This window comes from Aythya fuligula, chromosome 1 (genome assembly GCF_009819795.1).
Source record: "Aythya fuligula isolate bAytFul2 chromosome 1, bAytFul2.pri, whole genome shotgun sequence".
Lineage (NCBI taxonomy): Eukaryota > Metazoa > Chordata > Aves > Anseriformes > Anatidae > Aythya > Aythya fuligula.
Window position 1 is genome coordinate 57999906 of NC_045559.1, and position 14827 is coordinate 58014732.

Below are 14827 nucleotides of genomic sequence, written 5' to 3' on the forward strand. Positions count from 1 at the left end.
GACTGCAGAAAGTTAAGAGGTAGCTTTCTAAGAGTTTCATCCCTCAGTAAGCCATGTGCTCTGTGTTATACAGCAGCACAGCCGCTTTCAAACCCCTTGGTTCCCAGCATCTGACACGTTCACATCCTGTTTAACAACTGAGCGCTCATTAACCCTTTCCAATAAAAACAACATATATTAATTAGCGAATTTCAGTGCGGTCCACGTCAATGACACATTAGTGTGCCATGATTAATGTTTTGCACTTCATGCCAATTGAATTCCTAATGATTAGCCACTTAATTCTGAGCTGAAACAATTAGTCTTCCCACTGAGAATTACTTCTTTTAGCTCAAAGCTAGGCAGTGAAAGTACAGAGAGCCAACCATACCCAGTCATGCAAACAGATCTTTTGGTATCAAAATTCAGCTTTACTAATATGTATTTTGTATGCATAATAAAGCACTGGGCATACAGAAACATCACTTTTCCAGACGGGTACAAATCTTTTGGCAGGGCTGAGCACATCCCTAATTCATAGATTTCAGCAGCAGCTGGGGGATATGGAGATGCATGCTCATATTTGTACATGAGAAAGGAGTTTGCACTTGGTCTGTAAAGGCTTCCACACAAACACTGGCTCTCCCTGATGTTATTAAGACCAAGAGTTTAGATTCAGTATATGCTGGTGGATGCTGTAGTGCCAATACTATACGTCAGAAAACCAAACTGTTACATCTTGGTTTAGATTCATTACAGTTAGGACCAAATACTTGGCTTCACTTCAAGTGAGTGAGGAATTTAAGAGACACATCTCATAGCAGCTGTGTAGATGTACAATCTAACTTGGAACCAGTAATTACATTTGTCATTTTCTATAATCGCCACACAGACAATGATTCCATCACCAGTATGCCCCTAAGAAAGAGGTAAACAGGCATCACTCGTTTTACACATGTGGAAACAGAGACATAATGATCTGATGACAAAGAATATCCATGGCAGAATCACCATCTTCTCCCTGTGTTTATCATGCAAAACCACTCAGACAACAGCATTGGCTGAACACAGCTGCAGCCCACCAGGATGCGAGCACTGCACCTTGCTCAGCCACCACTGCTTCTCCTTTGACATTGTGGTGATATAACCATACTACCAGGATGGTGGTTCAACGAAACCATGAATGCTCCCACACTTAAAAGACAGAACAAGTATCACTGAACAGACATCAGTTTTGCAGGACCAGCTGCTCAGGATTGCATTCATAGCACAATCAGGGCTGCAAACAACGTGAACGGAATTCCCTTAAGTTTGTTCACATAAGGGACTGACCCCAAGCCAAAGCAAGCATTGGGGTCTTCCTGTTGACTTCAGCAGCCTTTGGATGTAACCCTCTTATGCACAATACAAGGGGAAGCTCTAACAGCTACAAGAACCAGCAAAAAAGTCTCCACTGACTTCTAAAAGACATTGGACCATTTTGTCACCTACACATTGACCTACCAACCAGTTCAGCACTTAGATTTTCTACTCCATGTGGATTTTTAGCTTTGCGGTGAAATGTACTCTAACACTTTAATGTATGAAAGATCTGAGGCTTACAGATGTGACATTGAAGAATCATGAGGGAGCATGTTACTCCAAGACACCCTTGAGGTGTCTGGGACATGTTACTTAGAAAAAAGCCAGAAGCAGCTTCTCAGGATTAGTTTTGCAGAATAAAGTATCAACAACTGCAATATTAATAGGTTTGTTGCTTAATTTCTAAATGAGTAGTTTACTTATAGTGCCTGCAGCTGCAGGCTGAGGTCTCCCCTTAGTTTTATCTTTGCTTGGCCTCTGAAATTACCCTCCTTTCTCCGTTTCTCCAAAGCAGAATCCATTTAAAGAAACAACAGTGTCCCACACAGAAGCTGGCCGAGCCCAGTCACAACCAGACTGCTTCCCTATCCCCTATTATTCCCTCTGACCTCTCTAATTTTTCAACACGTTTTTAACATAGCAAAAGGAACCACAACAGTGACTGTCTTGGAGCTTGGTGAGCGACCAGAGTTAGTGACCTTCTGCAGCTCTGCGCCAGAGCCATTGGAAACGATGCTCCGCACAGCCCGGCCGTGCCAAAATCCACATCCACGGGGAGCAGCACAAAGCCTATGTGCACAAAGCAAGAATCTAAGAGTGCTTATTATTTTGAATCATTTCAACACGCAGCTTCCAAAGACAGTAGCAGCTTTGGCAGGGAAGGAAGGAAGCTTATTTAGGTTATTTTCTGGTGCAGATAACTGACTAAATGCATGTATTTTTATCGTGCTGCTGCTTACACAGCATGAACTTGTTAGTGACAAGACAGATCGTGAACCTGCATGACTGCAGGACGGCCCTTAATGCCAGATGGCAGTACTTTGCCAATGACTGGATAGAGAGGTTTGGTGTCTAACAGATGATACCTTCTGTCTTACTTCTTCAGCCACCAATTTAATTACACTGATAATGTTATGAGAAGCAGAAATCAATTATTCATTGAACCTGCCTAAGAAATCATTCTTTTATCCCACGTATTTTGTTTCAAGATCATTTACACTTGGGTAAAAAGGCAGTTTTCTTCCTTCAGCGTCAATATTTTATACAGGAACTCACTTAACATCCCAAGTGAAAATTGAAGAGGCTCTGTCAAAGAGGACAAGGACATGACGATACCCTGTGCAAGGCAGGAAGGTGATGCTTCAGAGCTCCACCGATCCGCCTGCTGCACCTCCGCAGCTGTGCAATTCAGCCGTCGTAAGCAGGATGCATGGAGAGATCTGTTACATCCCTCTGGAAAACAAAGCCCTTTGATGCATTTACATCTCAGCCTCCCGTGACTTTTTCAGAGGTTGTCGGAGGTGAAGCCGCAGATCTCGCGCTGCTTCTTTTTCAGGCTCTCTTCATTTTTAATAAGCACACGACCTGGCCTGCCGTTACTTTCTTGACACAACAGATTTTTTCTGCGTTCTCATTAAAAGCAATACTGCCTGTTATAAACTCAGAGCAAGTCATTGAGCTCTCTTTAGCAGCAGACAGACAAATATCTCTTCCTTTGCCTGGTCTGTTTTTGCAGTGGTCGACTGAAGATAAACAAATAAATGAGAGCATAATTTTCAGAGACGAGTCTCTCCTCTCTATCTGCTTCGCCATCAACTGTCTGCCCTTGTTCTCCCACTGGCTGGCTGCACTTTGTGATAAAGCCACGATCATAAACCTGCAGAGTACCCCATGTAAAAATATTCTAGTCTTTGTAAGATAAAGTGGTGAGAATCGGAGAAGGAGACTGAGCAGAGTTAAAGGCATTAGACCGAGCAGGAGACCTCAAGGCTGGAGGAAATGGGGAGGAGGAGGAGGAGGAAAGGCAGGATGACAGAAGTACATCTTGGCAAAGAGACAACCAGCCCTCCCCACGCACAGCTGTGAACTCGAGGACAGTTTATGAACCCGTGTTTACATGACACAAAGCAGACAACCCCAGCTGCACAGAGGGCAGCCGGAGCGCGCCTGCCCTGCGGGCGCACGCTTGCCTCACCCAGCTCCGCGTGAGGCGCGAACCAGCCCAGCGAGGCCGTGAGGCAGCGGGGTGTGAGGCGGCTGGGCCTCGTGCGACACCAGCGCACCCAACACAAAGCTTTCTGCAGTCTAAGAGTTACTCTCAGTCATACAGACAAGCACATGTTTGTATATCCAGCTTTAAGCATTACCCCAGAGCCCTTCAGTCCTCGAAGGAGGCCAAGCTCTCCCTGGGCAAGTACGGCATTCATCTACTCAGTGACAGTGTGTCCGTGCCTGGAAAGTGTGGTGTGGAAGGATTTGTTACCAGGCTGTAAATATGTGGCATTTAACTATAGGACAGTCTTTACACGGGCTTTTGTATGTCCAAAGCTATAGGAAAAAAAAAAAGAAGGAAAAAGCCTGCGCCGTGCCTACATAAACTGCTCAAAGTAGTAATTCTTGGCCATTATTTTACAGAGTGATGTCATTGGCACAACAATCTCTTCAAGGAAGAAAGCAGCAATTGTGGAAGTACCCAGGACTGCATCTCACCTTCACCACAGGAACTTTCATTCAATTCACATTAAGTAAGACGTTACGCTTTGGAGGAGTTCCAGCAATTTCAGCTTCTCCTTCCCAGTTCAATGAAACATTTCTTTTCTCCTTCAGCTGAGCTTATTATGAATATTTAATGGATCAAAATGAACTGAAAGCTACCACTGTGCATCTGCTCTCCAGCTTTCCATCCATCTATTGACATCAAGGCTTAGTTCCCAAAATATGACATTAACTATATTGCTATGTAAATACAACTCCTTCAACCAACATTTCATAAGTCAAATGTATGCATGGCAAAAGTCAAGCATGACTTGAATAGATGAAACTGTCCTCTCCTGGCTAAAGATATCTTTGTTACTTCAGCTCCCGCTGTCAATTCCCCACGCCAGCTTGTACGTTCATCTTCTGTCCTCTAATTGAATTAATATCCACTTCCCCTTACTCATCCCCAGATGCTTGTCCAAAATGATCTAAAAGACACAGCCCACGTTTACAGGGAGGAGGGGAATGATTTATATTAGGGCATCAGTTTGATAGCTACAGAGGCTTGCTAATTTGCCGTGCAGCCATGTAATCTCAGTGCAATTCTGGCTGCGGGAATATAGTGATTTTTTACCGCATGTTTTGCTTTTAGCTCTTTGCAGAAACCACACTCAGAATAGTGTTCAGATGTGATTTAAGATTGAAATGAAAGAAACACCCCTTCCTGGATTTTCCAGGCACCAGAAATATATATAAACTTCAGTGCACTGTAAGATTGCCAACACTCTTTGGTTTGGCTATAGTCATCTCACCACCAGGAAAAAAAGGGGGGAGAGAGGAGGGGGAATCTCTTCAGCATCAGATTTACACCCTTCAGGATTTCCTACTGCAACAGAATATGTAGAATGGTCAAAAAGGCAGATAAAACAATGGCTGCAATTATAGCTCCCTTCTGATCCCCTGGATCAGATCTTTTAACTAAAAGTTTGGCCTCTTCAGAGCCTAGGAGTTTTGCCATCAATTTTCAAGAGATCAGGTTTCACTTTTCTCCCAAGGTTATGAATGGACAGAAGCATCTACACTGACAGCATAACGGAAAACGAGAATATGAAGACAGTGTACCCCTCCAGTGCAACTACATTATAGTCTCAGTGTGAAGGAAATACATTTTTGCCACATTTCTCCACTGAGTTTTACGTTGTCCTGTAAATGTAGGAATAGTTCAAACATAAAACATCTTATCCACACCGAGATATGTAACTGTTACAGGTTGGTCAAGCAACAAAGACCTTCTTGAGTGGCCCCCATACAATTGCTAGTGTTGTTTTACTTGGAAAAAAAAAAAAAAAAAAAAAAGACATATGCAGTATAAACATTGTTTTTGCTGAATTCAAATGCTGTATAGATTTTACTTTATAAACCCCCCTTATATTTCCTGTTCGTTTTACATCTCCGGTAATCGGTAAGAAGCAAGGTCTGAAAGCTAGTGACTAAAAGCCGTTTAAGTGTGGCTGGTCCAGGTGATGACTACCTAAGCAACTGATCTTTCAGGCTGATGATTAAAGAAGTAAACAAGAAACAGCCCAGCAGCCAGCACTGACAGCATTTCCCAGTCCTAGGGGAACCCCTGTTATTTCTGCTCCCAAAGGTCCAGCTCCCTGCTTCTCCTGCCCTGACCACCACGGCCTGTGTCATGTCGTCCCCCTACAATCCTTCTGCTCCACTCTTAATTACTGCCGTCATGAAGGTCTGGGGATGTCAGACAAACAGGATTGACAGAGCAAGGTACAGTTTTCTTATTTTTGCAGACAAACAGAGAAGCACACAAGGTCTTCACCACAGGTCTTACTCTATTGTAAGACCATGTCACAGATCACCATGACATGACTTAATAAAAAGCCTGCTATAGAGCTCAGACTTCTGCAAAGAGGAAACTTACCTGGAAAATGTCACTAGACAATCTGTGCTTGATTTAACTGCCTACACACATTTGTGCAAAAACTCTACAGCCTGCCTCCCAGCAGTACCATTCAGTTCCTTAGCACATAAGTGCCAAAATGCAGTGACTTCTGCATCCACATCCTTCAAGAGGCAATATTTTAACATTGCCTTGTCTGCATTATTTACAGAGGAGAAATTCTGAATCTGTGTGCATAATCAGAGAAGCAAATTATTGCATTTTTACTGAAGAAAGCTTCAGTAAGGTGCAGCTAGTTACATTACTGAGGTGAATTTATATCGTACAGACCTAAAGTCCATCAATGAACATTACAGGTCAGTTTGTAGGTCTAGAGGTACTGCATCAGATACAGTAAGTCTGTAAAAAGGAGACTTGGGGAATCTAATCTCTTGAAAATAACTGCAAATTTTAACAACTTGTTCCACTCCTCCTTAATTTTCAAGTTATATAGTAAATGAGAATTACAAGACCAGTAGAGTAGTGTCTGTCTTCTCTCATTTTCATAATTATGCCTACTGGGATACTTTACAATTCCTTAGAGAGAGAGGGAGAGAGAGAGGCTGTAGCTGGGCTCCTGGGATTTGCAGAGATTGTCCTGCCCTGCTGCAAGCAGTCTACGATTCTGCTGCATTGAGTTAAGAAACCTCTTTGATAACAAAGACTGCAGTAAGAAAGAAAAAAAAGCAAGTGTTTAGACAAATATGGTTGCTACCCTATACACAGTGGAGAAAGCTGCCCAGAAAATATCTGCACCAGAAATGAGCAAGAGAGGCTACACTGTAAATAATTACAAGGTCTAGACTGAGAATATTAGGATACAGCAGTTTAGCCAGCGATGTTGGAGCGCTTGCTAAGTGCAGGCAGAAATCCTGCACTGTCTCCACAGGAGCAGGTGGCAGAAATCTGTGGTCATTACACCAGTTTGTGAACAAAGACATTCCGCCCCCCCCCCCCCGCCCCTTGCCTCCTAATTCTCCAAACCACCACATCCCTCTGCATTTTGAGGTATAATTATTTGTGTTTTCATCACTGGTCAAGTTGGCATGAAACTTTCAGCTGGGGAGGAAAGAAAGGAACCTAATGCAGAGAAAGGCAGGTTCCCCATTTGAACACTACTTGGTTCCAAGCAAGCATTTGACTGAACCATCACTTTCATGACCAAATCAGTCTCTCATTTGGAGAGAATTAAACACAAAAAGCTTCACTGATGCTGATCGGGCACTGAATCACTGTGCTACAGCCCAGGTTTTCTTTCCACCCGCTGCACAAGTGGGTTTAGACAATTGTCTAATAGGGAGTCCAGACATCACATACAGATGTCCAGGTCTGAAAACTGTGCTATCTCCCCCCTCCAACACATACAAGCCTTTTGTTTTTGGCCACGTCTCCTGCATTACTAAATCTTTTTTCTCATAATTGCATGCCTCCCGAATGGCTTTATAATTAAACTCATATACTCTCAAAATAATAAAAGATGACTCAAGAAGTGGAGAAATTGTAAGAGATCTCTGCTGCTTCTTTTCCTATCAGGGAAATCAGAGCTATTTTGAGTGACAATTGTACTTTTTCATTTTGTGTAAGTAATAAGTCTTCTATTAAACACAGGTGACTAAAAATTCATCTCAATGCACTGCAGTAACTTGAATGAGCTTGTCCTGAGGATAATTCTGGCCTTGAGTACTGGTAGTTACTGTACATACTTGTCTGATTAATTCCTCTTGACTTACAAAGGCATCCATCACGTCTCAAGGAATGATCTATGAAGCACACTGTACCTGAAATCCTCCCCTCCCCTCCCTATGCCATTTCCCCAGCATCTAAAACAGGCTCTTATCATTTGTAATCAGTAATTAATAACAAAGCATTCTCACTGGTGCAGTTTTTTTTTTCCTAAGGTTAATGTAATATTTCATCCCAGTCCAGCTGCTGTTTTATGACTTGCAAGCACGACAGTAAGTAATGTCTTTGCATACGAAGTCATCCACAGAGTAAATCAATTACCTCTTCTTTCATCAGCAGGCATCTGCTACAGCAAGGGAGGATAATTAGATACAATATTGTTGTTTACCAATAGGATTACGTTCCCAAAGTTTGGCACTGCACACTGAATTTTCTTCCCTATGTCTCCATTCTGCATCTTTTCCATTAAGGAGTTTTTAATCTACGATCAATCATATACTGAGACTAAGAACTGCACTTACCATGCTGTTATTATCTGCATGAATCTGCCTACAAAGATCAGCATCAACCACACAATGTACGTTTTCAGTACTGGTAAAACTTTGGGGCCACTTCTTGCCCTCATAAGAACACATGCACACCTATGACTATTCATCTCAATCGCAAAGCATCAATAATTTCTAACCTTTTGCTCTTTAGATAAGCCTCACTATTTCTTGTACTTCAAAGTTCACATTAGGGTATCTGTACTGCTGTCTGTGGGAGGAAATAAGACAACCAGAACATACACATATGAAAAGGGGAGAAAAGTTAAGTGTATAGGACTGGTGTATAGTACTGGTGTAATCTTCACGTATTACTGAAATTGGAAAGCAATATTTTTCCCCTCCTCTTCACTGCTATAGTGGTTTGGCACCTCATGGGTTCTTCTTCAATGGTGTAACTGATGAAGACATGGGCTTCCTGCCTTAGGAAGCCCATGAGCTTTTGTGTGTTAGCAGATTATCATGATTTGTTTATCCTTCTTGTAGTCTGTCCTGGTCACCTGCTGATGGAGACAAAACCACAGGTAAACTGGACGTTTCCTCATACTCAATGACCTGCCCTTTACTTCTTATACTTCTACAAGAAGCTGTTGCACACAGAAACAAACTGCTGAGTGCTCAGTACCTCAGGTTCACCAAGGACAGAAATACGGGTTTTTAGGCATTTGAACCTTCAGTTCAAAGTGCTGTGGGCAACACGTACACAAAAGCTCTGACCACAAAGCTCACCACAAACTTCTGTCCGGGAACAGTCACAGTCGCCCACAGAGTTATCCTAGTGAGTTGAAATCACCTTGAAGATAGGAAAGTACCAACCCAGATGAAAGTTAAGCGATGTGGGCTGAACTGGATTGATGTTTGCAGATGCTATCCAGACAGCCTGAGCCACAGATAATCATGCGGCATCTCCAAAAAAGGAGCACTCGCAGCCTGAGGTGGCTGAGGATGTATAAACACTGTCTGTGAGCAGCAAGGCAACCGCTCACTTTCTTTGCACTTGGCAGGAAGGCAGGGGAGAAAAGGAGTGGAAGTAATAAAAGAAGTGGGTCATTTTGGAACGACTGCTCCAAAACAATCCAATATAATTTCATAACAGAAAGGCAATGTGAGGTCCACAGTTGTGACTCACCAGGTTTAGCAAAGCACTAAACATCCTGGCTCCAGCTACCACAAAAATCAGCTACCTAGAAATGCAGCTCCTCAACAAAAAGAAATGTGTTTGAAAAGGAAAATAACAAATGGCAAACAGTTTGACCTTTGGTGAAACGGTCATGTCGACTCATGTATTAGTTAGGCAATGTCAAACTAGAAACTGAAACACACTCATCCTTGGGATGTGGATCCTAACACATACAGGACTGTATCTCTGCCGTGCTCCTCACAACAGTCTAGATAGTAAGACCAGACAATGATTTCCTGGGAATTAGGTGTTAATCTTGACAACTAGAAGACAAATTCTAAGTTAAAGATGCAACAATTTCCCTTTCCCTTAACATTGGGTCTATTTTGGCTTACAATTTGCTGTAATTTGGTAGTGCTTTCATTACACCAAACATCTCAGTGCCAACCACTAATATGTACAAGCCTCAAGTATGATGTTACCCAATTCTGAACTTCTGGTGACTCCAGCTCCATGGGCTGATCCACAATTATCTGTTATTTTTGGAGCAATGGGCCTATACTCAGTTATGCAAATTACAAGATACAACTGCATAAGTTGTCTTTTAAGAAAAAGTTTTGCAACTATTTGTTTACCCATGTCCTTAAATTCCTGGGGTTTGGTATACCAAAAAAGAATTTAAAAAAAAATAAATCAATATACGATGCAAGTGTATGTCACATTCCTGTAAGTCTCTTCAACTGTGTTAAGTTACATCTAGATTTTCTCTTTTGCTACTTGTTGTGTGCTGAATCCTCTTTCTTTTTTCCATTACAGCTATGTGGCAGAAGGAATATAGTTCTACTTAATACCTATCCAAGCTGGCTTTTTAACAAACCCATTAAAGAAATGCAGCATTTCAGCCCTCAGAATTTGGCATGGGTACCTCTGCACCTTATTAGTAAACCTCTAACTGAAAAAGAAAAAAAATGACAGCAGGGTCTCAGAGACATGTCTTCATGTACTCGAGGACCACAGCCTGGAAATTTGCTTACTCAGTGTAAATCCAGTTCAGTTATATTGACTTTTCTTTCCCTCATGGTGTATTAGTGCTCATGAAAAATCTTGCAATAAATGCCCTAGAAAAGAGATCTTTTGTCCACAGACAAATGCACTTACTTTCTGCTCTATTACAACAGGCAAAAGAGCAAAAGCATTGTTCCTACTTTTACAATAATCAAAAGGCCAGGTACTCAACTAAGACATAAATAACACATGGGCTTTGTTACAGACACTTAATTTGGTCCTAATTCATTGCTAACTCATAGAATCATAGAATCATTAAGGTTAGAAAAGACCTCCAAAGTCCTCCACCAAACGTCTGAACAATTATGACCAGTCCACTGAAAATTTGACTGCAATTTTCTGAAATTCAGCTCCTATAAGCCATCCTTTCAGTCACCTCCATTTCATTGCTCTATTAGAATTTAATGAAGCCAAATTCTTCTCTTTTCTTTTTTTTCTTTTTTCTCGTCACAATCATCCACCAAGAAGAGATCCAAGAGACAAATGATGGCATCTGCAAACAACCTAAACCACTCCATAGAAGGAAACAAAACAGCGCAGGATCAGAGAGGCTGTTATATGTCAACACAGTAAATAGCCGTAGTCAAATCCTTGGCTGGTGTAAATCAGCCTTTCTCCATCTGGTTTTACAAGGGCAGTGCAACCTGATGCTGAACACGGAGTTGAAAAGTCTTACTCATATTAAACTACAGCATTTTAAATCTGAGAGATAATTATGGACTCTATATGGCATTTATTTCAATTGACAGCCATATTCTCATCTTCCCTGATAGGGAACAGCCAGGAGGGGGCTGCAAGCTGTGACCTATGGGACCCTACAACCATCTCAAAGCAGGAAGCCACATAAGTCCCCTTCCCTGCCAAACTCTCTTGGGGGTCCTGGAGACAACCGCAGGAATTACGGTTGCACATTGCTGCCTACGTGAGGAAACCTGAAGCACATTAAATGTACACTGCACTCTGTAGCAGAGGACGGTGAGCCACAGCTGGGTACTCCTATTACTAGATCATGTTAAAAACATGCACGTGGACACATTAAATATTTAAAGTTTCCTCCACTGAAAAAATTACATCTGCACCTAGCTTGTGGTAATCCAAAGCCATAGCTGCAGGGCATCTTTCAGCAGCCTTAGTATGATGTTTGAATTGTTCAGATTCCCTTGAACTACAGGGAGAACTACAAATATCTGCTCAATCTACCACTTCTCTGAAGCACCTAAACTGGGTACCAAAGGGTTTCTGTTATGGCACACACACAGCCATCAGCATCCAACCCAAAAGTGTGGGCTCCCAACACCAGGAGTCCAACAAATTCTTGAAAGTCAAGGGTTGAAGATCTAACAGGTATTTTAATTATTTATATCTGTAAGAGAGAGGTTTTGGCCAAAAAATGTCTTATCATAAAGTTATTTATTCTACTGAATTCTGAGCTGATTTTACAAATGGTAGATCATGACTGCTTCAGCAAGGAACTGCAGAGACAGATTAGGAGTCTGATCTCCCCTGCCCTCTTTACGACTGGTGGTGAACTCCTGAGGTCAAGAACCAAGAACCCCACTGCCAAAATACAGACCAGTCTCTCCTCTGCCACCTTAAGAAAGGCAAGACAGGTATTCAGGCAAAAATGCAAAAAGAAATATGACCTACATATTTGAAGAAATATTCCAGGGGTCATCTCCAGTCTGTTGTTTTATGTGTCAGCCCCTTCTTGCTGTCTTTTCTTGTTTCTACATGCATTTGCTTGCCTTGTTAGTCCCTACAGCACTGAGTGCAGCATGCAAAGCCCCATCCAAAAAGTGAGCAAATGCCTTCTAAAAACAAATAAAGAAACAAAACTTAAAAAGTTTGATAGGAAGGGATGGCACTGAGCTGACAGAAACACTTCAGCGTGAAAAACGTCATCTGCTTAGTATGATATCAGCTGCAAGAAATGCTGCACTTACTCAAACACTGACTTTTCTGGCTGCCTCCTAAGAGAGCCCTGAAAGGCATGCCAATGCTTTACTTGGTCAGGGCATGCCGAAATGAAGGAGAGGCAGTCAGGGAGCTGCCAGCTGCATCCCCTGCTTCAGGAAGCTCAGAAAACCTTTTGAGTTGGCCAAGCTTGCAAGGGCTCTGGGATTACAGCCCTTCAATGGACGGGGATGCTTCTCTCTTACGGGATGGCCATTAACAGTATTAAAGGGCAAGGAGGTTTTAATGACACACTGCAGACCCCAGAGAGAATAATTAAATGACCAGCCTCTTTTCCCTTACCTGCCTTTCTCGATCATCTGCAAAGTATGTTTAAATCTTTAAATTTAACTTGCAAATTCTAATATTTTTCCTTTGTAGCATTTGACTGCTCCTCTTCAGGGCTTTTACATGCACTTTCCATTTACGCAACGCTAACTCTATGGTCAATAAAGGCCAGTATATTAGTATGATAAACTCATGTTCCCAGCCATGCACAGAATTCCAATTGAATTAGTAAGTCAGTGTATGTTCATAAAAACAACGTAATCAAGTAAATGGAGCTTTACCCCACCACGTATCAGATATCACATATCTTTAAGTTGTTGTCAATTCTTCACATAAATACTTTAAATCACTTAGATTTCATTTTGCACACTATATAGTCAGTCTCTTCATAATCAAATAGTATTTAAAACATTTACTGCCTTGTTAAATCTAACAAGTTAGATTTATTGGGATAGTCACTTTCCTTAACAGCCAATTTAGTAAAACTCAATGTATTCATTGATGTATAAATATATAATAGGCGGTTGTTAAACCTTAATAAATATGTTTAATAGTCAGCTGGCATTTTCTCTCAATGGCAGCACTTCCTCTCAGTTGCCAACAGGAAATGCTGTTCCTGAATGTGCCAATTCAACCCACATGTAGGGAATAAATTGATCCAGAGGAACAAATGGGAGCACAAATTTCAGATAACTTTCCTGCACTGCTTGTCACAAGAACTCAGATTATTGTAGGCTCCCACCAAGACCATCAGGTGTCAAATAGTGCGTAGAGTAAGGACATGTTAGCTACTGTGTTTGTCTCAACCTCATACAAGAAATGAACCAGGACAGGAAGGGCAGCTGGCTACCATACAGATAATTTTCATATATTATTATTGTAATTTTCTGCCTTCCTGCACTCGCTGTTTCATGCACAGAACATCTTGTCACTTACTCTTGCTCTCACCCCACCCTGCCCCTCTGTGTATTGACTGATAAATTAAATTATGAAGCCTTAGCTTGTACCTAGGGGATCTAAAGATATTATCTTAAGGCTTTCAGGTACCTAAGTAAAATACTTAAAGGAGTCTGCATCATTAGGCAACTAAAAACCTTCAAAAATCAGGCATTTAGCTCAAACTGTAGAACTTTATGGCTCAGCTTTGCAGGCCTGAGGATCATTCCTCCAAGCAGATGGCAGCTACTGCATATAAATGATATAAAACAGACCAAAACACATTTAAGTTAAGCGAGACTGTATTTGTACTCTGGACTGGAAAGTTTGATTATAGCCACAAGATACTCACCTGGGTGGGATTATACAGTTCCTGAAGTGGGCTTCTGGATCCTTTCCGGCAGCAAATGTCCATCCCAAATGGATTTCTACGCATTACTGCAAGAGGAAATTGAAATTAATACAGGTTAGCAACACTGGTTAGCAGTAACCAATTGCAATGCCTACGGCAAGAAGACATTTTCTGACAAATCAGGGGATTCCACAGCCAATGTTGTGTCTTAATTACTAATTTTACTTTCCATAGAAATGGTCCAAGAGCTAAATATTTGATCTACTGTGGAAACTACGGAAACAAAGCTCTCTGGTTCCCGTCTTATAAAAGCTGTTATCCAACATCTTTCAGCTTGGGTGGCCCAAAATTCTGGTACAGGCACCAAAGACAAAACAACATGATTTTCAATTCATTCGTGGTAGGTACCTGCTTCTCTGATCATCATGGAGCAGTCGGATTAACTCCTACAACTGGCATTTCTGAATGGCAATGCTTGAGCCTCTCTGAGCCTAAATACAGAGGTATCTAAGATCCTAATATTAAAACATAGGATTTTAAAGCTTTGGCCTATAGCTTTGGCTTCTCCTTGAACAGACACTCAGCAGTACACGATGCATATACAATCAGTTATTCCTGCACTTTCTTGCTCCAAACTATATTTTGCTCTATGCATTGCAACTGAATATTTGACTGGACCAAAAACCAACATATGTTATGGGATTCCAGTTGGAGGCAAGCAGGCTTTCAAACTAAAGGCTTTGTCAAAGGGCTGATCCAGAAGCATTTCCAAGAGAGATTCTGATCTGAGCCCCAGCAGGAACAGAGAACACCAGTTTCAGGTTAGGCCCTCCATAGTCTGAAAAGTCTGAATAAGAAGCTGTTCAGCTCCAACCACTCTCTACACCCTA

At 41.7% G+C, this 14827-nt stretch overlaps 1 protein-coding gene across 2 annotated transcripts in view; it reads right to left on the reverse strand.

Annotated features, from left to right (window-relative positions):
• CHST11 (carbohydrate sulfotransferase 11) overlaps nt 1-14827 on the reverse strand; it is a 164656-nt gene that overhangs the window by 77411 nt on the left and 72418 nt on the right. For both annotated transcript variants that reach the window (XM_032194682.1, XM_032194672.1), the window contains exon 2: nt 13938-14023. In XM_032194682.1, the coding sequence (XP_032050573.1) occupies nt 13938-14023 (86 nt within the window). The remainder of the gene's footprint in view (nt 1-13937; nt 14024-14827) is intronic.